Source organism: Cnephaeus nilssonii, assembly GCF_951640355.1.
Source record: "Cnephaeus nilssonii genome assembly, chromosome: 21".
In the NCBI taxonomy this organism is placed as follows: domain Eukaryota; kingdom Metazoa; phylum Chordata; class Mammalia; order Chiroptera; family Vespertilionidae; genus Cnephaeus; species Cnephaeus nilssonii.
The window spans coordinates 16,038,903-16,062,508 of record NC_137092.1 but is presented as its reverse complement, the minus strand read 5'-3'; the positions used below and the strand labels follow the sequence as shown (position 1 = coordinate 16,062,508).

The 23,606-nt window shown below is 50.7% G+C and overlaps 1 protein-coding gene across 1 annotated transcript; it reads right to left on the bottom strand.

Moving 5' to 3' along the window:
• Window positions 1-106: 106 nt before the first annotated feature.
• SEMA4A (semaphorin 4A) lies at window positions 107-23,100 on the bottom strand. Its single transcript, XM_079761502.1, has 15 exons — window positions 22,877-23,100; window positions 21,888-22,055; window positions 19,851-20,011; window positions 18,244-18,306; window positions 17,886-17,984; window positions 17,572-17,677; window positions 16,617-16,733; window positions 16,134-16,258; window positions 15,805-15,977; window positions 14,637-14,790; window positions 7,264-7,444; window positions 2,488-2,606; window positions 2,232-2,389; window positions 1,825-1,925; window positions 107-1,426 (listed from the first exon to the last, which is right to left on the bottom strand). The coding sequence occupies exons 1-15, from the start codon at window positions 22,932-22,934 to the stop codon at window positions 834-836; spliced, it is 2,376 nt and encodes a 791-aa protein (XP_079617628.1). The 5' UTR covers window positions 22,935-23,100; the 3' UTR covers window positions 107-833.
• Between the last annotated feature and the right edge of the window lie 506 nt (window positions 23,101-23,606).

Sequence of the window (23,606 nt, the reverse complement as noted above, 5' to 3'; positions counted from 1 at the left end):
CCCCCCAAACCTGGCCTCCTCCCACTGACGCCTCCATGCCTGCTCCCCTTACATCTTGCAGTCCTCTGCTGGAGAACTCTGCTCCCACCAAAACAGCACAGGTCCGAAGCTTTGTCTTTTTAATAAAAAATAAACTGTGACAGGCAGTTTTCTGAATCCCAAAGCAAAGGAGAGGGGAAAGGACAGAGGTCCAAGGGTCAGCCAGGGTAAAGGCATGAACAAGGCTCAGATTACCGCTGCCATTCTAGCCAGGCCAGAAGAGATCACCACCTCCCCGACTGGAAGCAAGAAGGAAGTGGTCAGCCTTCAAGACTTTCCGGGAGTCGGTGTGCGCATAAAGGGGGTAGCTCCCTGCTGAACCCTGAAGATCCCTGGGAGAGGGGAGAATTGGTGTCCAGGGTGACAGCTGCTATCAGCGTGGGGTCTCCGGGAGCGGCGTGCTATCTGATGGTTGCTTAGATGTTTGTTGATTCCCACAGGGTCCTGGAACAGCCAGATGCTTTAGGGTCTCCTGGAGCAGTATGTTTCTGGAGGGTCCCGGCATGGCCAGAACTGAAGGATCCTCTCTAGGTCCTCCTATCATAGCCTCAGTCCAGGCCTGGGGCAGCCCCGTCTGAGAGGCCATGCACTTAGCGCACGGGAATCCCATAGGGGAGCCGGCCACTGTGCCCAGCCCACTGAGTGCTATTGGTGGCACAGAGTGGCAGAGAAGCTACTCTCAAGGGAGGAAGGTGATCTTTTGTGCTGCTCCCCCCTAGTGAGGTCCGCGCTGCTCCAGGCACCCCGGTCGGCACGGCCAGGCACTGCTCCCCGGCTCAGTCTGTGCCCAGAGTTTAAGCCACCTCGGTGCTCAGGTGGTTGTTGTCGGAGTCCAGATCACTGGCGGAGGTCCTGTGTTCCTTGGGAAGTTGGAGGTGCTGCTCCCTGCTCAATGGGGCCTTCTCCCCAGGGGGCAGGCTCCCACAGCCCTGGACCTTGCCCCGGGCTCGGAGTGCCCCGAGTCGGGAGAGGAGGAGGATGATGAGGGCTCCGGAAAGCACTAAGGCAAGCAGCACAGTGACAGTGAGGAAGTGGGGCCAGTAGGACCGCTGGGCAGCCAGCGCGGCCCCACCACCGACCCTGGTCAGCGAGGCCTCCATGCGCTCCCGGGGGATGCCTGCCAGTTCAGGGTCCAGGGCCAGGGGCGGCTCTTGGCTGTCCACCCAGTAGGAGACCACAGGATAGGAGAAGCCGTTCTCGGTGGCCAAGCACTGGTAGAGGCCTCCCTCCCCGGCCCGCAGCAGCAGCAGGAGGGAGCCATTGTAAACCATGGAAGAGGCTCCTGAGACTGTTGCTGTCCCGTGAGTCCAGCGGTAAGAGGCCAGGGCTGAGAGGCGGGGGCAGGGGAGCTCCAGGATGGAGTTGGGAAGGGCCAGGACTTCTTTAACTGCAGGTGAAGAAAAAGGGGCAAAAAGCCAAGGGATGTGGGGGGGGAGGAAGAAGGAGAGTGTCTCTAATCCTACGCTTGGACTCCCAGTGAACATCTCCAATTTCCATTTCAGCTCCCAAACTCAACTGACCCCTTCCCTGTCTCCAACCTGGACCCCAAACTGACTTCCAGTCCATCTCACGCCAACTCTGACACCAAAACCACTTTACCCTCCACCCTGAACCCCACCTTAGAACTCCTATGCCCTCTCCCTACAGCCAAGACCCAAATCCATCGCAACTCTGGGTGCTCAGGTCTCAAGCCAGGCAGATGCTGGGGAAGATATTGAGGCAAGAATGCCTGCTCTGCCAAGAAGCCCTCCCGAGCCTCTGCACCTCCCCTGGCCCCACACTCACTGATTTGGGGGCGGCTCGGAGGCCGGAGGCTCCTGCTCATGGGGCCACTGGCACACGCCCACTGCGGGTTCCCTTTCTCCATGTCCTGCCTCCAGGACTTCCTGAGAAGGCAAGGAAATAAAAAATCATCCTTGAAGACAAAAGTGGGAAGAGCAGGGAGGAATAAGTGGGAAAGAAGGCTGTGTAGGGGGGGATAGGGGGGAGAAACACATGAGGTAGAGCGGAGTGGAGGAGAGACCCGGGATGCTGGAGCAGCTTCTGAACTGCTGGGTGCAACCTGTCCCTGGAGGAGCCCACCACGGGAGGGGGATCTTGGAGGGACTGTGTCAGTAGCCCCTAAAGAGAGGAAGAACAGGAGCACGAGCGGGGTAGAAAGGGTCCTGGCACCATCCAGGACTGGCACTCACGGGATGGAGGTGGGCAGGAGGCGGCAGAGTCTGGACTCAGGGTCCCAGGCACAGTGGGGGTCCCGGGCAAGGACACAGTCCACACAGCTCTCATAGACACTACAGTTGGCTCGGGGGACCCTGACGACACCTCCTGAGAAGCCTACAAACAGAGCACCCTACAAGAGAGAGTGTCAGGGTGAGTGTCAGGGTGCCGCCCACACACCTCGCAAGGCCCAGCCCCCTCGGCCCGCCCCCTTAGAAGGTCCCTCCTCACCTGGGCTGGGGCCAGCTGCAGGTTGCGAACAGGCTCAGGCTCAGGGAACAGCTGGATCTCCTCTACCAGATGCGCTCTGCTGTCCCCACTCACCACAGCCTTGTGCAGGAGCCCTGTGGCTGTGGAAAGACAGAGTTGAAATGGCCTCATTACCTCTGAAAATTGCTCAATGTTCAGATCCCTCCCTTCTCCCTCCCGACTCCAGGTGGCCTCCCCATGGTCAGCAAGTGCTTTCTGAAGTTTCACATGCACTGGACACGGATCTGCCTGACCGTTTCCCTCTGTGCCATGGAGATGGGAGATCTTGTAATAGTTGTACCGGTTAACAATGCGGATTTTTTCAATAGATGGAGTTACACTTATGTTGATATATATGCAATTTGATATGTATGCTATTTTGTTGTATTGACAGCAAGCTTCAAAACTTCATATGTCAAATTTGCTGAAGGTGTTAACATCATAGATATTTTTACGCTTAAAAATGTCAAATTTCGTGCCAAAAAAAGAGCATGTGCGGGAAGTTTTAATTCATTACTTTATTTTGAAGAAAAGTGCTGCTGAAAGTTATCGTATACTTCGGGAAGCTTATGGTGAACATGATTCATCTCAAGATACTTGTGAACGCTGGTTTAAACGCTTTAAAAGTGATGATTTCAATGTGAAAGACAAAGAACGTCCAGGTCAACCGAAAAAGTTTGAAGACCAACAATTACAAGCATTATTGGATGAAGATGTGTGTCAAACTCAAAAACAACTTGCAGAAAGATTAAACGTTGCTCAGCAAACAATTTCCGATCGCTGACAAGCAATGGGAAAGATGTTAAAGAAAGGAAAATGGGTGCCACATCAACTGAACGAAAGAAAAAAAGACAAATGGAAAGCCGAAAAGTTATCAGTAAAATGTTGCTTCAACAGCATGAAAGTCTTTTTTGCATCGAATTGTGACTGCGATGAAAAGTGGATTTATTTTGAGAATCCCAAACGCACAAAATCATGGGTTGATCCAGGTCAACCATCAACATCAACTGCAAGGCCAAATCGCTTCAGAAAGAAGACAATGCTCTTCATTTAGTGGCACCAGGAAGGTGTGGTGCAGGCGTCCTCAAACTACAGCCCGCGGGTCACATGCGGCCCGCCAAGGACATTTATCCGGCCCGCCGGGTGTTTTTGCCGTTTTGTTTTTTTACTTCAAAATAAGATATGGCAGTTTGCATAGGAATTTGTTCATAGTTGTTTTTTTTTTAAACTATAGTCCGGCCCTCCAACGGTCTGAGGGACAGTGAACTGGCCCCCTGTTTAAAAAGTTTGAGGACCCCTGGTGTGGTGTATTATGAGCTTCTAAAACCAGGTGAAACCATTAATACTGATTGCTACCAACAACAAATAATCAATGTGAATGACGCTTTTAATGTGAAACAACCAGAATGGGCCAGAACAGTGGTTGGCAAACTGCGGCTCGTGAGCCACATGCGGCTCTTTGGCCCCTTGAGTGTGGCTCTTCCACAAAATACCACGTGCGGGCGCGCACACACAGTGTGATTGAAACTTCGTGGCCCATGCGCAGAAGTCGGTTTTCGGCTCTTAAAAGAATTTCAATCATTGTACTGTTGATATTTGGCTCTGTTGACTAATGAGTTTGCCGACCACTGGGCCAGAAGACACGGCAAAGTAATTTTGCTTCATGATGACGCACCATCATACACTTCAAAACCAATTAAAGACACGTTAAAAGATCTTGCCTGGGAAGTATTAACCCACCCGCCGTATTCACCAGATCTTGCTCCTTCAGATTACCACTTGTTCTGATCGATGGCACACGCACTTTCTGAGCAGCACTTCAAAATGTCCGAAGAAGTAGAAAATTGGGTCTCTGAATGGTTTGCCTCAAAACAAGAAAAGTTCTATTGGGACGGTATCCACAAATTACCTGAAAGATGGGGTAATGTGTAGCTAGCGATGGACATTACTTTGAATAAAGCACTTTTGATGTTTCCCTTCAAATTATCGTGTTTTCTTTGGATTACAAAATCCACATTATTAACCAGTTAATAGTTAATCCGCATTTTTAACTGGTTAATAGTTAATCAGCATTATTAACTGGTTAATAATTAATCCACATTATTAATCAGTTAATAATTAATCTGCATTATTAACTGTAATAATGCGGATTTTGTAGTCAAAGAAAACCCGATAATTTCAAGAGAACACAAAAGTGCTTTACTCAAAGTAATATCCATCGCTAGCTACACATCCCCCCCCATCTTTCAGGTATTTTGTGGATACTGTCCCAATAGAACTTTTCTTGTTTTGAGGCAGACCATTCAGAGACCCAATTTTCCACTTCTTCGTACGTTTTGAAGTGCTGCTCAGAAAGTGCGTGTGCCATCGATTGGAACAAGTGGTAATCTGAAGGAGCAATACAACAAAATAGCATACATATCAAATCACATATATCAACATATGTGTAACTCCATCTATTGAAAAAAATCCGCATTATTAACCGGTACACCTAGTAAACAGCTTGAAATCCTGCCCCTGTGCTTCCTTTGCAACCACCTAATAAAACTCCATCCCTGAAGCCCTCACCGGTTTGGCTCAGTGGATAGAGCGTCGCCCTGCGGACTGAAGGGTCCCGGATTCGATTCCGGTCAAGGGTATGTACCCTGGTTGCGGGCACATCCCCAGTAGGGGGTGTGCAGGAGGCAGCTGATTGATGTTTCTAACTCTCTATCCCTCTCCCTTCCTCTCTGTAGAAAATCAATAAAATATATATTTTAAAAAACAAAAAAACTCCATCTCTGAAGGAACACACATTCTCTGTGGGCATGGGCCAGTGGACAGCTGAGTGCTTCCTGGAAAATCACATCACCAGCCTCCCTCACCTCCGTAAGTGTTTATACTCAAAGGCACTTCAGGGAGTTCTATCCTGGCCACCCTTTTATTTTTATTTATTTATTTTTAATCCTCACCCGAGGATATTTTTCCATTGATTTTTAGGGAGAGTGGAAGAGAGAGGGAAAGAGAGAGAGAAACATTAATCTGAGAGAAACACATTAATTGGTTGCCTCCTGCACGAGCCACAACCAGGGCCCGGGCCAGGGAAAAGCCTGCAACCAAGGTACGTGCCCTTGACAAGAATCGAACCCAGGACCCTTTGGTCTGCAGGCCAACTCTCTATCCACTGAGCCAAACCGGCTAGGGCCACCCTCTTATTTTTATTTTTAAAATATATTTTTATTGATTTAAGAGAGGAAGGGAGAGGAAGAGAGAGAACTAGAAACATCAATGATGAGAGAGAATCATTGATTGGCTGCCTGCTGCATGCCCCACACTGGGGATTAAGCCCGCAACCCGGGCATGTGCCCTGATCGGGAACAGAACTGTGACCTCTTGGTTGATAGGTCGACACTCAACCACTAAGGACTGACCACCCTTTTAAAAACTGCAACCACTCTGACCGGCATTACTGATCCCCCCTCATGTTAGACTAACTTTCTAATCTCCTAACATCTGATGCCGTTGACTTGGGATGTTTATCGTTTGTCTCCCTGCACTCCACAAGGACAAGCCTCCTGTTCGTTTAGTTCTCTAACGGGTACCCCATAAATGCATGGCTGGTAGGGTGCATAGCAGCAGGTCCTAAATGAATGAATGAATCTGGAAGGTTCCCTTCCACTAAAGCTCACGGTCATCCCTTCACCAGGCCCTCGATATATAGGCTTGGCAATCTTCCACGCTCCCCTGTGACTCTCCGGCTTTCCATAATGACTATTTGCATCCACCCCTCTCTCCTCAAACCTCCCACCTTTTCCACTCCTCATTCCCAGCTCAGGACCTGCGTCCTCCTACTTCATAGAGAACACAAAGCCTTCACATAAGAGCTCTCTCTGCTGTCCTGGCCAGTGTGGCCCAGTTGGTTGGAGCGTCGTCCCATACACCAAACGGTCTTGGGTTTGATTCCTGGTCAGGGCACATACCCAGGTTGTGAGTTCAAACTCCAGTCAGCGTGTGTACAATGGCAACTGATCAATGTTTCTCTCTCACATGGATGTTTCTCTCTCTCTCTCTCCCTTCCTCTCTCTCTAAAATAAATAAAATTTAAAAAAAAACATATCCTTGGGTGAGAATTTTTAAAAACGTATTTTTTTAAAAAGGAGCTTCCCCTGCTTCCTGCCCACCCCCAGGCTATACACACCCGCGGACTCCCACCCCCGCAGAGGTGCTGGCCCTCCTCCATTTACAGCTGGTCCCTCCTCCTACGTCCTGGACTCTGGCTCCCTGCTCCCTGCAACCTCACCTGCGCATTATCCCCTTGCCTGCCCATCTCTCACCATCTCTCTCCCTACTGGATCTTGACAATATTTCCCATATTTAAAAAGAGAATGCTGGCTGGACCCCACACCCTCCTCCAGTCGCCCCCTTGCTCTCTTCCCCTTCACAGCCCCGCCTCCCGAAGGATCTCTGCACCTGCTGTGTCCGGTTCCCCTCTATCCACTCACTCTCCGCCTCTCTGACACGGCTTCCCCCATGGAATAAGCAGCTCTTGCCGAGGCCACCAAAGCCCTTGTATGCATCTCCCCAACCTGCCTGAGAGCTCACACAAGGTAGGGATGAGCTGTTTTGCTTCCCCACTGTATTTCCAGAGCCTAGCAGGGTGCCAGGCACACAGTAGGTGCTCAGAAAACACTTGTTGAATAAATGCATGAGTGAATAAACTCAAAGACTCCCCTCCTCTGTTTCAGTCCCCTGAGGGGTGTCCTGAAGCCTTCTACTCACTGGTGCCCAGGTACATGACCAGATGGCTGTGCCCGTCCAGGCCCTGGGCTGTCTCCACTGCAAGTCGTGTGTACTCCACACCAGACTTCACCAGCAGGGGCGTTCCCACCACCTGTTCATCCATCAGGAAATGGTTCTTCATGAAGGTCAAGGCTTTATCAGAGGAGGGGCCCACCGAGCACTGCAGGGGGAAGAAGGCAGATCAGGTCAGCTTTCTCCTTCCTGTAAGCCCACCCATGGCCTCTTCCCTCCCTTCTCCCCGCTCTGCTGATCGCCTTTGCTCCCTCCTTCCTGGCAGTCCCCATCTCCAGATGGTGGTTGGGCTCTGAATCCCAGCCTCCGCGTGCCTGAGGTTCCTGAACAGTAAAATGGGCCTATTACCAATATATGTCAGGCTTGCTGTGAGGATGAACAGTAAAATGCATGAAAAGTAATTAGAACAGTGATTGGCATGAATTAAGGACTCAATAAATGTTAGCCATTGTGGCTTTCCTCCTCCTCACCTCCATCAAGGCTGCCTGGCAGCCGGCAGGAAGCAGGGTGAGAGCCCTTTGCAGGCAAGAACCCTGTTTCACGCATGTCTGTAGCTGGAGGCTTAGCCTAGGACACGGTACACGATCGGTGCCAATAAATGTTTGCTGAGCCAGTGATTAGACGAAAGATACATTATAAAAGGGTGGTGCGGCAGGGCGTGTTTCTCGTCAAGGTTTTGCATGAACTTGCTACATGACGCTGGGAGAGTCTCTTCTCCATTCTGGGCCTCCTTTTCTCGCCCATAAAACGAGGGGTTGAGCTGGCTGTTCTCGAAAGGCCCTGCCAACACCAGAACGCGAGGGCTCTTGGGACACCTGTGTTACGATCCTTAGTCAGGACCCTTGTCCTTCATATCCCAGAGCACTGTCTTAGGGCCAACCCCAACTGTCACCTACAAGCTGTGTCCTCAGACAAGTTACTCCACTTCTATGAGCTTCAATTTCCTCATGTGTAAAGTGAGGTGATAACATCTACGTCGCATTTTGATACCAGGATGAGCACATACACCTACATTTGCTTCCTCCCAAAGGGATTCTTTCTTTCTTTATTTTTTAATATATTTATTGATTTTTTACAGAGAGGAAGGGAGAAGGATAGAGAGTTAGAAACATCGATGAGAGAGGAACATCAACCAGCTGCCTCCTGAACACCCCCTACTGGGGATGTGCCTGCAACCAAGGTACATGCCCTTGACCGGAATCAAACCTGGGACCTTTCAGTCCACAGGCTGACGCTCTGTCCACTGAGCCAAACAGGTTAGGGCCCCAAAGGGATTCTTTAAAAAGGGATGGGGAGAACTGGAGAGAAGGCATTTGGAAGCTGGAAAACAAATGAACAAATAGTAAGAGACTTAGCCGAAACAAAAAGTCTTCTTAAGATGATCCTGGGGTAGACCAAAGCTATCTGATTTATAAGACAGTTTCTAAAGTTCATGAATTAGTGACCCCAGTCACTTCTGGAAATGACTTAAAGGGGGGGGGGGCAAGCTGAATAAAGAGAATTATTTGAAAATCTGTTTAAAAAGCAGGCAGATCTCCTCCCAGCCCCATGTTCCTGTGTGACTGTCCCTTCCATGCCCTGGCCCAAGACTGGAGGTTTATTCGCTGGAGACAGGGGGTCTCTGGATGGAGAACAGCAGGCACAGTTAGGAGGGACACCACCATGAAGGGGAGCAGTAAGAGCAGGTAGGCACAGTACAGGTTGATACTCTTCCCCACACCCAACCATCTTCCCCCAGGGCACCCTGACACCAGGAATGGGACCATCTCCTCCCCAGCAAAGACGAGAAGAGTCTGCTCTGGGAACACTGACTAGAGGTCCCAGAGGAAAGACTTAAAGATACTAACATTAAAGAACCCCACCAAAATAGCCCAGCTTCACCATCCTCAGTGAAGCTACAGTGGAGCTCAAGTTGCTATGTCATGCCCATGGGCACAGAGTTTCCAAATAGCTTCATGGCCCCCTGCTCTTAAATATGAGGAGACAGCCAAGGATGACCAGACCTGTGAGGAAAACCAGGACCGTGAAAGAGACCGTGCAAACAAATAGAAAATATGACCAAATGGAAACCTAAGAGGAAACAAATGATTCGGAGAAAAGAAAACTTCACACTAAACTATCATTACTATCTTTTAAATATATATATATTTTTTTATTTATTTGAGAGAGGAAGGGAGAGGGAGAGAGAGATAGAAACATCAATGATGAGAGAGAATCATCAATCGGCTGCCTCCCACGCGCCCCACATGTGCCCCTAACTGGGAATAGAACCATGACCTCCTGGTTCATAGGTCAACTCTCAATCACTGAGCCACAACTGGGCTCATTACTATCTTAAGAGAGATAAATGAAGATAGAGGACAGCCAGATATTACATACACCTTGAAGAAAGGACACACTACCATGATGAAGTAGTCTTGCCCCTCCCCCCAGTCAATTTTAATTTGATCAAGTCTCTAGATCCAACCACCAATTTACAGAAAATACTTCAATTCTGCCACCAAGATGCAAAATCACCAAGATCCAGACTGTGGAAAATTCTACATGACAAATAAATTGCAAGCAAAAAAAAAGGGAAGCTAGAAAGGAAACATATAGATTAAAAGAGACTTAAAAGAACAACCAATCCAAATGCATAGATCTTATTTAGGTTTTGACTTAAATAAACAAACTGTATTTAAAAATACTTTTATGACATCTATGAGACTATTAGAAATTTGACCACTAAGTGCATATTATATTAAGGAGTTAATTTTTTTGGTGTGATAATGGTACTATGGGTACTTTTTAAAAATATATATATTTTATTGATTTTTACAGAGAGGAAGGGAGAGGGATAGAGAGTTAGAAACATCGATGAGAGAGGAACATCGATCAGCTGCCTCCTGCACACCCCCTACTGGGGATGTGTCCACAACCAAGGTACATGCCCTTGACCGGAATCGAACCCAGGACTCTTGAGTCCGCAGGCCGACGCTCTATCCACTCAGCCAAACCAGTTAGGGCCTATGGGTACTTTTTAAAGCCCTATCTTTTGGAGATACATACTAAAATATTTATAGATGATATAGTAGGTTATAAATGAAAATATGTCCATCTAAAATCTGTGAATGTTATATTGTCCAGGTCCAGCTCTCAGGTCAGTGGCCATTGCTCATACTCAGAGATGACCTATCTGTGGAATTCCTGGATACCATTCACACTCTGTGGGAGGCCATGCTGGCAAAGGCGAAGTCAGAGTGAAGGAAACACCCAGGGTCTATTGTGTTCCATTTTCTATCTTTATACAACCTCTGCTTCTGCTTCTATCACATCATCAGTATTTAGGTATGAAGAAGAGACACCATCAGCTTCTGTAACGACTAGTGGCCTGAGTTCCCACTGCCTGAGCCATCAAGTTGAAGGGAAGTCTTCAGCGTGGCAAAAGGCCCTGGGTGGCCTGGCCCCTGCTCCTCCCTCCAGCTTCATTCACAGTTAGATGGCAGCCGGAAGAGTGGAAGCAGCTATCTGTGTACCCACAGTACCACGAAGTCCACCAAGATTCCCAGTTTGTCCACTCCTTCTCCAGATCTTCCATCTCTCCCTCAAGAGCTTGTGAAGCTCCCTGAGGAGCCCTAAGCTGCAACTCCCCTGTCATCTTGCTCTACTAAAGTGATATCACGGAGGGGATCTCTTGCATGTCAATAATTTTGCAAAACCTGATAAAATCTTTGCTTCTTATCCCAGAGAACAAATGTTGCCTTCCAACACGTACACAGGCCCAATAAATATGTGAAACTAAAACACATGTCGAACTTACATCTTTAAGCATGCATACATTACCAAAAAAATCACCTATTCCTAAAATCTTTGAATAGTGATCACAACTAAAGTCATAGGTAACCTAAGTAAATATTTAAGCTTTTTGCTAAATAAACAAATAAAACCGGTGAGTGTGACTTTATTTGCAAAAGAGGTCTTTGTAGATATAATTTAAAATCTCAAGATGAGCCCTGACTGGTTTGGCTCAGTGGATAGAGCGTCGGCCTGCGGACTAAAGGGTCCCAGGTTTGATTCCGGTCAAGGGCATGTACCTTGGTTGCGGGCACATCCCCAGTGGGGGGTGTGCAGGAGGCAGCTGATCGATGTCTCTCTCTAATCGATGTTTCTAACTCTCTGTCCCTCTCCCTTCCTCTCTGTAAAAAAATCAGTAAAAATATATTTAAAAAAAATCTCAAGATGAGCTCACTGTGGATTATGATGGGCTCTAAAGCAAATGACAAGTGTCCTTATAAGGGAAATGGAGGAGACACGTAGAGGAGCAGGCGAAGTGATGACAGAGGCAGAACCTGGAGTGATGTGCCTACAGGCCACAGAACACAAGGATTGCCAGCAGCCAACCAGAAGCCAGGAGAGAGGCCTGGATCAGATTCTCTCCCAGAGTCCCCAGGGGAACAAACCCAGCTCACACTGATTTTGAACGCCTGGCTTCCAGAACTGTGAGAGAGAATAAATGTATTTGTGTTCAGCCACCAAGATGGTGAAAATTCATTATGGCAACCATAGGAAATTACAGATGAAATGACATAATGTCCAGAATTTGCTTCAAAATAATAAGGGAGGAAGTGGGTGAAGTAGCGATGAAACAAGTTTGATTGGCTATGAGCTGAAGCTGACGGATGGGTATAGGGAAGTCCAGTACACTATTCTGTCTACTTTGGATATGTTTGAAATTCTCCATAATAGAACATCTTAATTTTAATTCAATTTAACTTTTTCGTCAATTGATTTTTAGAGAGAGTGGAAGAGAAAGGGAGAGACAGAGAGAAACATCAATGTGAGAGAGACACATCGATTGGTTGTCTCCTGCACGGACCCCGACTAGGGCTGGGGAACCTGCAACCGAGGTACGTGCCCTTGACCAGAATCGAACCCGGGACCCTTCCGTCCATGGGCCGACGCTCTATCCACTGAGCCAAACTGGCTAGGGCAGAAAATTTTATCAAAAAGATATTTAAAGCTTGAAAAATCTAGGAAATGATATATTTTAGCAGAAATTTAAAATCTGGTAGAAGGATCAGAAGGTAAAATTGCGACACCCTTCCAAAAAGTAGAACACAACTAAAGCTTTGGAAAATAGGAAAGGTTTTTAAAAGTTAGAGGACTGTCCAGGAGGTCCAGAAAGAAGAGAATAAACATTCTAACATTAGGATGTCAGCTTCGTGAGGGAAGGGACTTGTTGTTTTATTCTCTGCTGTATCCCCAGTGCCTAGAGCAGTGGCACGTGGCTCCAAAAGTATTTGTTGAGCCCTAGCCACCTAGCCGGGCTATATTCATATGTCTTTGTTGAATGAAATAGGAGGAAATAGTTCAAGAAAACTTATTAGAACTGAAGGAACTAAATTTCCAGGCTGAAGGGGGCAAACTGAATGTCCAGCACAATAAATGAACAGAGTCTCATCAAAGCTCAATATTATGAAATTTTCTGAACAGCCAGGGACAAAGAAAAGGCCCTACGAGACTCCAGTGAGGAAAAACCTGGTGACATTCAAAGAGTTGGGGATCATCAGAATAGCTTTGGACGTCTCAACAGCAGCACTGGACGCTAGAAGATAACAGAGCAAGCCTTTCAAGTTTTCAAGGAAGATAATGTCTAGTCTAGAATTACATGTACCTAGCCATACTATCAAATGTGAAAGTAGAATAAAGACATCTTTAAAAAAATTTTTTTAAAGGACATTTTTAGACACTCAAGATCTCAAAAGATTTTACCACTATAGATCCCTATCTAGGAATCTATAGAGACTATCCTCCATTAAAATAAGATAGAAAAAAAGAAGAAGAAGAAGCCACGAGATGCAAGAAACATGACATTATCACAAGGAAGAGGCAAAGGGAATTCCCAGAACGAGGAGGAGGGGAGATTCCAGGGAGGCAGAGGGCCTCCCGTCTCGACTGCAGTAGACAGGCAGGATTTCCAGGAAGATGACACTGTTAGAAGATCTAAGGGGTCTGTCTTCAGAAGAGATTCAGATAACTGAGTACGAGCTTGGAGTTGGCTGCTCTGTTTGTGGAACAGCCACTCTCTGTCTCACTGTTTCACTACTAAATTCTTTCACTTAAAAAAAAAAAGTCTGGGGTTAAATTAAAGGTAAGAGTTTAGAAAACAAAGCAAGCAAAGAAACATCAAAATAATGACTAACCCCAGGGAAAATTTAAAAAATGCAAAAGGGCTTGCTACTTGGCTCATTGGTGAATAATAATATAAATCTTGATCTAACCAGAATTACTATAAAACTGTTGGAAAATGAGGGTTGGGTGCACTGGTGTGTTCGTAAGGCAGCTCTGGTGTGGGGGTAGGGGAGCCCTGATTTGTAGTGTTTGCTGATTTCCATGGTTTATACTCCCACATGGTTGATTTCAAGTTACCAATGTAATGTCACTGGACATGAATTTGGAAAGAGAACTGCCTGCAAAAAGAGTTCTTGCTAGTTGCTGCAAGCCAGCTCCAGCACATGCCTGGGTGGGGGAACACAGGTAAATCCTCACCTCTTAGAATGGGAATGCAATAGATACTGCCTGAAACTGAAACACCAAGACGTAACAATAAAAGTATATTATTTAGAAACTTGGAGATAAATACCAAAAGAATCAGCTAAAAAAATTGAAGCTGGTTTTCTCTAGGAAGGGAACTAGGGCTTTTTTGGTAACCAACACATGTAAATCTATATGATTTTTAAAATAGTGTACATATACAATTCTGCCGAAACCGGTTTGGCTCAGTGGATAGAGCGTCAGCCTGCGGACTGAAAGGTCCCAGGTTCGATTCCGGTCAAGGGCATGTACCTTGGTTACGGGCACGTCCCCAGTGGGGGGTGTGCAGGAGGCAGCTGATTGATGTTTCTCTCTCATCGATGTTTCTAGCTCTCTATCCCTCTCCCTTCCTCTCTGTAAAAAATCAATAAAATATATTTTTAAAAAATAATAAAATAAAATAGTGTACATATACAATTCTGATTAAAAAAAAAAAGTTAAATAAGAAATGCAGGTGAAGATGCCCAACACAGTCCTTGGCACAACCCATGCTCCCTTGTTTTCTCAGTGAGATCCCTCCGTGGTTGGATGTGTACTTAGCTGGGGCAGAAGGGGCTGCTGTATGTGTGGGATGGGGCTGGACACCTGTGGAATGTGGGCAGCTGGACCCAGTGTATATCTCAGCAGTCAGGACTGGTGTGTGGGGGGGAGAACTAACATTTATTGGGCATCTATTATGCCACGATAGGTACTTTGATAAGTGCATTATGTGTATGTCTCGGGTCAGGGGGAGGGGGGCTTTGCTCAGTGTGGGGGCTGGTACTCACGCTGCCTGGTCGAGGATTGATATCATCAGGGACCCCAAGAGTAGTCCATCGTGAAGTCTCTTTGTTCAACTCCTTGTACTTCCCCTCAAAGACACGCTTGATGTCCTTGAGAGAGAAGGCACAGACAGCTGAGCTCCTGGTCCCACCGATTTGCCTGGAGACAGCCAGAGGGGGACATTGTCTGTGATCTCCTCTGCTCTATCAGGAAGCTCCCCCTCCGGCCCGGGCCCACCATTGGTGAGGAACCCCAGGAGGGCAGGAATGTGGGGGGCTGTGCCAGCCCAGCCGCCTCTCCTTCCCCTAGGTGTGGTACTAAGGGCTAGGAGGGCCCCTGAGTCTGGCCCATTTTAGGACCTGAAGAGTGATTATCCTTAAAGAGAATTAACTGGGGGTCAGGCCCTGGGGCTGTGCCCACGGGAAGGGCAGCGATACCAGTGCCTGACGGGCTCCAGAGGAAGCCCTCCTCCTTCATGTCCCGTGGCTTCCTGGTCTGCAGAGAATGAACCGGAGCCTGACTAAATGACTCTTATTCCTTCAGCCCTGGTCTGTGGGTAGACAGGTGTCTTTCCTCTTCTCCTTAACTTATTGTAAGTTCTGGATGCCATAGATACCAGACCCTGCTTACACCAGGTATCTCTGGTACCTGACACATTATCAGCAGCTATCTAAAACGCTGCGGGCCCAGACCACAGCAAATCAGTGCACCTTTCTTAGCCTCCAAGCAATGGGTATATTTTTATCTTATGACGCTGGTGGTGTTTCTCTCCTTGCTCTGGCCATTAGGAAGCTCAGAGCTAAATCTGTGACTGGCATCCAGGGACTGTATACATGACAAACATTTGTAATGTGTTGATCCTGTCCTTGGCTGCTCTTATTCTCCTTTTGTTCCCATTTCCTTATTGGATATTTTATTTTACTTTCCTTTTTTTTTGTTTTGTTTCTTTTAATGGTTGCGTTTTGTAAGCTGCCTCCTATCCTTTCTGGAACCAGCCAGGATATAAACCAGTAAGAACCTCTCTGAGCTTTATTTTTCCCATCTCCAGGAAGGACATCAATCAAACTCCTGGAGGTAGTGACGACCTGCGCTGGACTCACGTCAGTTCCTAGCTCCCGCCCCACCCCCACCCCCACCCCCAGCGAGCCCCACCTCCCCCGCCCTGGGGCTCACCACTGAGAGGTGAAGACTGCGTAGACGCGGGGGTCGGCGGAGGAATTGCCCGGCAGCAGGACGGCGTGGCGGATGACGTTGAAGGGCAGCTGCCCGGGCTGGGCGCAGACCAGCTGGGCCTTCAGGAAGGTGGTCCACTTCTTCTGCAGCAGCCGTTCCCCGCCCACGTCGTTCTGGGGGCGAGGCTGGGTGAGGGGCGCCTCTGGCCCCACGTGCCCCCGCCCCCTGGCCCGCCTTTCCCTTCTCCCATTGGGCGCTAGGCTCAGTCCCGCCCCTGCCGTCTCCCCATTGGCTCCTCCACGTCAGCCCCGCCTCCCGCCCAGGCCGACCTTGCAGACTCGGGCCACTCGGGACGTGCGGAGCTTGTCGAAGAACTCGAACTCGCTGGCTGTCTCCTCGAAGAAGAAGTAGACGACCTGGGTAGAAGGGATGGCTGCCACAAAGGAGGCGTCCGCTGCGGCGGGGGTGGGAGGGTAGGCAGACAGGCTTAGGGATTGAGCACCCGGATGCCCTGGGCTCCCCTTGGTGCAAACCCTTGGTTTGGCTCTGGCGGCCAGGAGACTGGATGCCTCGGGTCCCACGGTTGACCCAGGGTAGCCGTGGGGGGTGGAGGGGAGGAGGACTGATGCTTCTTTTTTTTATGTCACATGAAAGCTACTTGAGGACGGGAGCTTGGTCTCCTTCCCTGCTGTACCCCCAGTGCCTAACAGGACTGCCTGGAACGTGGTATCCCCTTAACAATGAGTAGACTGACGCGCCAGGACTCGGGGGAAGGGGAGCAGACCTGTCCTGGATGGGGCTCAGGTGCTTACGTTGCAGCCAACGGAGGAAAGTGTCCGTCTTGAGCACAGGCAGGGATCCCAGCGCGCGCATCAGGATGGGCTCGCTGCCCAGGAAGTTGTTCATGGTGCCAGAATAGAGCATCCCGTCTGGGTGGGAGGAGGACGGACATGATCCGTTGGAAGGGGCCCTATCCTCCCCCCCCTCCCCCCCGCACCTCAGACCTGCCTCTGTCTGGGGCCAGCATTCACATCCGTCTCGTTCCTTGTACACCTTCCTGTGGAGCCCCAAAGCCCAGCTCATAGCCCCACTGAGCACCCTTCTTACGTCCTTCTGCTCACAGGAAATGGCCAAGCCTCCCGGCCTTCTGTGTCTGGGCACTTCCCCAGCCTTTTTCTCGCTACTCCCCAACACAACCAGCTGAACCACTTGCCAAGTAGAATCACTCATTGTTCCCAGAAGGTGACTGGTTTCCTGCTTCCACACCTTGGGTCCTACCCTTCTCTTCCTGGTGTACCTTCCCACCCATCTACCTGTCTTGCAAGGTCCCACTCAAAAGCCAAAGGCCATCTATCTTCTCCAAGAAGCCAAGTTGGGAAGTCTGTAATGGTTTGTGTCTGGGAGGGTACAGGGCCATTTCTTCTCTGAAACCCCTACGGCTGTGAGCACACTGCCTGGCACACAGGGGGGGTGTCACACAGAGCCTGTCTGTGGAACAGTTGGCTGGATCTCTGGCCTCTTCTCTGCCTGAGACCCTTTCCAGACCTTCCTGCCTCTCTCCCCACAGCCATCTCTCTTCACCTCCTTTGTAGCAGCTTCAGCAGGAGCTGGTGGTTGGGGTGCCCAATTTCCCCTCGGATCTTATGCTCTGCGGCCCCTGGCTCTCCCTCCCTCTGTCCCCTGGCTTTCAGGAAACTCAGATTCCATATGTCACAGAGTGACTTGGGAAAGCAGACGTTGGGATGGACCAGGGAACCTGATACTCACCTACCAAGACAGCCGAGTGCTTATGGGCAGGATCAAAAGGGCTTTGCCCTTTCCCCTCCACAACCCTGTCCTCCGAGATGGGCAACAGATAGGAATTTTGGAGTTCCTAGAAGGGGGCGGAGGATGGGAGACTAGAACGCCAGAGTCTCACATCTGGAAAACGAGGGGTGTGCGGGAGGAAGGCAAAGCGACATAGAGGGAAATTGGTCTGGGGCCAGGAAGCTCAGGAGGGTTCCAGGGCTGCAGAGGATGGGCTGGGAGTCGCTGTGAGGAGGGAGGCTCGGCGCCTGAGAGCTGGGTGCCAGGTAACTCACAATGAAGGTGCAGGCCGGGCTGAAGGCGAAGGTGCCACAGGCGTAGAGGTGGGTGGCATTGAAGGAGACCAGGACGCGAATAAAGTTGAAACACTGTGTCTGGATGGAGGAGATAGAGAATTCAGGCCTCCAGGACATTTGCCCCAAACTCCCGGGTCCCCAAACTCCAATGCTCCCTCGCTTCCTAGTGGGAAGAACGGCTGGACAGTGTGGAGGCAGTCATGTATGTCTTCACAGAACATGATGCAGGCAATAATCATGCGAACAAGCCGCCTCTGCTGCCTGCCCCACCTGAGATGAAGGCCTGGGGACACCAAGGTTCTCTGCTCAGAGCCCCTACACCCCCACCTCTGCTTACCTCATTGCTCTTCTTCTTAAAGGCACAATCACTCTTTTTTTTGTCACTGGCTGGCCAGGATATCTGATGGGGGTGGGGGGAGATGAAGGGATAGGAGGTGTTCAACTCTAGCTTTGACTTGCCATCCCCTCCTTGGCTCTGGTGTGAAATCACCAGCAGCGATCAGTGACCTGCTCATGGGCTATGATAACATCAGTTGGTGACCAGAACTATGACTCTGACGACACCGCTAGTCATTAGGATAGCGCTCCATGCTAGAACATGGCCTGTGGGATCAGACCCGAGTTTGAAGCTAGGCTCAGCCATTCACTGGCTGAGGGATCTTGGTCAATTTCATAGGCTTCTGGAAGCCACAAGTGGGCAGTATATGCAAAGCACCTAAGGAATGCATGGTGTCCAGAGCAGCAGTTGTCCAACCACACATTTCCCAGGGAAATTGTTTGAATGTCAGTCCCTAAGTCACACCTCAGAAAATCTGCCTTTTTAACTGTAACCCACGTGTGTAGGTAGCCTGCAGACCACACTGAGAAACACAAACCGTGGCGATGCCCCCTCATCGCTAGCTCCCTCTCTCCCCTTTTTCCTTCCTTCTCCTTTCTCCCTCACACTATTGCCATTAGCAGGGTGACTAAAATGTAACGGAGGCACGCTCTCCCTCTCCGGGGGAGCACGCCCACACCTTTCTTCCCTCTCAGGCGTGCATCTCCTAAACGCTAAGGCCCCCCAGGAGACTTGCAACCAGGGGAGCAAGGGGCGGCAGCAGCTTGTCCCGAACTAACCCCCTGAACCTGTGTCCAAGACCCCCTTTTCTCTGAGTGTCCAATGAGCCAAAGCCGCCCAGCCTAGGCTCTCCTCCCCGGTTGCTTTTTCTATCCTAAGCCTCTTTCGTTTCCCTATCCACAGCTTCAATACACGTACTCTAAACACAACAACAACAATGAACACAGAAGCGTCAGTGATTTCTACCAGTGGGTGGATATCACATTATTGATACAATTTGAGTCAATGTTTCTCTCCTGTGTCAACGATTTCCATCTCAGCCATTGAAGCAATTAATATTATTCAACCCGTAGTCATAATACCAATGAATAGTGAGGCCACTATAGCATTTCTGGCCTGTTTACCGACCAGATATACATAACAAGAGTTGCTGATTGTTACTGAATCCAGTTGACCCTCGAACAGCACGAGGGTTGGGAACAACACCCCCTTGCATAGTGAAAAGTCCTCATGTAAGTTTTGACTCCCCAAAACCTAACTACGCAGTCTCTCAGTATGCATGGGGGACTGGTTCCAGGACTCCTATATAAAAGTCCCTTATATAAAATGGGGTAGAACCTCCACGGATTCCCAACCGCAGATTGAAAACGCTGGTTGAATTCTCGGATGGGAAATCTGAGGACACAGAGGGCCAACTGTATTATTGGGGGAGGGGGGGGAATCTGCATATAAGGGGACCCGCATAGTTCAAACCCATCTTGTTCAAAGGTCAACTGTATGGATGGCAGAAGTTGGGCGATTATTCACCCATAGGCAGCACAGGCACAGGGCATCTGCTGGCCCCCTCCTCGCTCCCACCCCACACCCTTTACCCCTGGCCTCCTCACCGTGTTCTTTAGCCTCGGCACACCTGGATCCTGGATATTCAAGGCCAGAATGGCCTCTCGGGCCCCCACGTAGAGCGTGCCTCCGTCAGCACTCAAGAGCAGAGTGTCAAAGTCCTGGAGGTTCTTCTGGTGGAAGAGGCTCAGAACCCTGCGTCCGTCCCCTGTTAGGAAGTGGTGAGAAGGGTGACGAGTGAGGAGCAGCTGGTGGGCAAGCGCCTGATTACTGAGATACAGGTGGGGGAGGGGAAGGGCTGGCAGCTGGACCCGTTCTTCATCAGCAGCTCCCCCTTCACCCACCCCGTCGGCAGCCATAGGAACTTGGTGTGTAGAGCCCACAGTAGTGAGGAGAGGCAGCCAAAGACCAGTAATGACAGCCTGGGAGGGTGGCACACACCCAAGAGACAGACCAAGGGACAGGAAGTAAAGTGAGGCATGACGGATGCTCTCCCAGGCCTGGGGGGCTGCAGTGGGAGGAGGCAGCACTGGTCCTCCCTGGCAGGGGGAGCAGCGGCAGAGAAACAGACAGGAGGTGTTGGCAGCCACAAGCAGGAAAGCTACGCATAGGCCTGTGTCAGAGTAGCTGTGGGTTGTAGGGTCCCACTCACCAACCCCACTTCCTTACCCTCCTCTTGCAAGAAATTTCCACCACAAGAATGACTACCTTGGGCTGAACAGAAAGGAAGCATCTCTCTTCAAAGGCCCATGGGCAGCCCTAGCCAGTTTGGCTCAGTGGATAGAGCATCGGCCTGCGGACTGAAGGGTCCCAGGTTCGATTCCAGCCAAGGGCACATGCCTGGGTTGCGGGCTTGATCCCCAGTAGGGGGCGAGCAGGAGGCAGCTGATCAATGATTCTCATCATTGATATTTCTATCTCTCTATCCCTCTCCCTTCCTCTCTAAAATCAATAAAAATGTTAAAAATAAAAATAAAAAAAGGCCCCTGGGCATGCCTGGATGTCACCTGGACAGGGGAGGTGAGTCTAGGTGGCTCTTCGAGGTCCTCTCTCTCACCTGGTGTAGATGGGGTCTGTGTGTTCCTGTCCTGCTGGCCATCAGCAACGGGGAAGGAGCTCCTCAGACCCTCTCTCACGGGCACATTCACACTTTTGCATTCGTTAGAGGACTGACTAGCTAAGTGTTACCTTTGAAGGCTCAGTGAGGCAGGACCAATAGGAGGAGGTGGGGGAGTAGTGTGTGCCAGGGGCCGGCCTCCATCAGACCTGCATAACCCCCCCGTCACAGAGCTGATCACCTGTAGCATGACTGTCTGCTCATTTGCTTCCCCTCAGGACTATGAGCACCTTGAGTCTTGTTCCTGCTGCACCCAACACAGAGGAGGCCTCTCCAGCAATGGGCAACACGCATTTCCTTTAGACATGGCCCCAGAAAGGTGCTAAGTGCCCAGGACCCCCTGCCCCCCCCCCCTCTCCTACAGGCCCAGGTCCTTTCCTGAATCTTCTCCCTGGAGGCGAGAGTACCAGCAGCCCCACAGCCTCAGTAAGAAGGCAGCCAAGCTGTGCCTCCAGGGCTCCAGGGCCTGCACCCCAGCTGGGCCACCCCCACTTCTCGTATCCCTGGGGTCCATGGTCCTAGGCTTGCCATGGTCCAGCCTGATCTGTGTGGTTGGCCTTGGCCTGGAGTAGCCTGAGCACCAGGCCCACAGATGCCCTACGTGGGCCTTGGCTTTGGGGGAAGCTGAGGGCAGGAAGCAGTTTCGGTTTGGAGGGCCGGCTTGAGGGCGGCGGTAGTGAAGGAGGGAAAGGAAAACCACCAGTTTTGGAGAACCTGAAGGAGTGATGCCCCGGCCACCTGGCCCCTCGTCTCTCGTTCCTCGCTCTGCACCCCAAGTGGTTTCATCTCTCACTTCGGACTCAGTCGGAACTTCTATTTCTGGCTCTCCGTCTCTCTGAGGCCGTCTCTCCCTGGACACCTCTCTGCTTCTCCATGTTTCTTCCCCTCCCTCCATGCATCTCGCCTTCCTGACGCCCCTCCAGCTCGCCGTTGCCATCCCCACACTTCCTGGACATCAAACACTCACCTGCAGAGTACCGGACCCTGGGAATGGGCTCCTGCCCACCGCCCCCTGCGGCCGGTGTTGGCAGCAGCAGCAGGAGCAGTTGGAAGAGGAAAAGGCCGATGAGGCTCCAGGGGTCCAGGCCCAGGGCTGGAAGGGCCATGCTCAGCCAGAGGCTGTCACCGGATGGCTCTGGGGAAACAGACACAGGGGCACTCTCTGGGTAAGCAGTCCTCACCACATCCCCCCCCCTCCTGCCCCCCGCCCCCCTGGCCAATCAGAGAGCCCCAGGCAGCAGAAGTGTGTAGGACAGGGATGACAAGGGAGGGGACAGTTTCCTCTCTAGAGGGCCGTGGAGGAGTCTCACTTCCATCACCCTCACAGGCCTCAGCCTGCAGCTCTACTCTCCCCTCTGGGTAGGAGGGAGTTGTTCCCCATCCTGCCCTTCTGATCTCTTTTCGCCCACAGCCCCGCTCTGCCTTTTCTCAGCTGACTCTCAGAGAAGTCCTTGCCAGCTACTCTTTGCCTGCCTTCCTGCCCTAGCCCAGGGCCCACGCCATGGCCTGGCCCCAGGCAGGAGACTTTCTGGGGAACCGATTCCTATGCTCAGCTATGAATCCCTCAGACCCGACTCTCCTGGCTCTTTCAGATCTGTGAGCACCCCGTCTCTCATACGTACCCCTGCCCTCGGACGACCCAAGCAGGGGACTACGTCTCCATCAGCTGCTCTGACCTTGTCCCGGCTGGGCTCCGGGCTTTGATGTCAGGCTTACCTGGCCTCGCCTTGCAGGGTGGCAATGAGAGTACATACAGCCCCCAGGCTGGCTAACAGCACTGCCAGGGAAGCGGCCAGGGCAGGAAGTGGCTCTGTCTCCCAGCCTCTGCAGCTGCCCTGCCCTCCATCCCTGGACGCTGTGCTGCTGCTGTCTGCGTCCTCGGGTCTCTGCATAAACTTCTCCTCAGGCCCACCAGCCCCAGCAGCCCCTCCCCCTGCCCCGTCTCATCTCACGTACCCTTGAGCCAGCCACAGTGTAGAACCCAGGTGTCTGGACTCTTGGGTGGAGGTGCCATCCAGAAGAAAGAAGGTGAGTGGGGGGTCCAGGCCCCAGCGGCGGGGGACGGAGGCTCAGCCTGGCTGGGCCAGGAGCGAGACCCTCCAGGTACCCATCGTGCCAAAGCAGCACTGGGAGCTCTGGGCCAGGGAAACCAGAATTTCTGCCTCTCGAGTTGTGACAGATCCCGGGCTTGGCGGAAGTTGGGAGTGGACACACCTCTCTCTCTCCCCCTCCTCTCGCCTCCGTCTCTCCAGAGAGTTTACTAGGAAAAGGCCAGAAGGCCCTGCCAGCGCGGCTCAGTGGTTGAGCGTCAACCTACGAACCAGGAGGTCATGGTTGGATTCCCAGTCAGGGCACATACCCAGGTTGCAGGCTCGATCCCCATATGGGGCATGTGGGAGGCAGCCAATCAATGATTCTCTCTCATCATGGATATTTCTATCTCTCTCTCCCTCTCCCTTCCTCTCTGAAATCAATTATATAAAAAAATTTTTTAAAGGCCAGTCCTCCTCTCCCCCTAAGAAAAGGCCAGCCCTTGCCAGTTTGGCTCAATGAAGGGTCCTGGGTTCGATTCAGCTCAAAGGCATGTACCTCGGTTGCAGGCTCAATCACCAGCCCTGGTTGGGGTGCATGTTGAAGGCAACCAATCGATGTGTCTCTCTCACATCGATGTTTCTCTCTCTGTGTC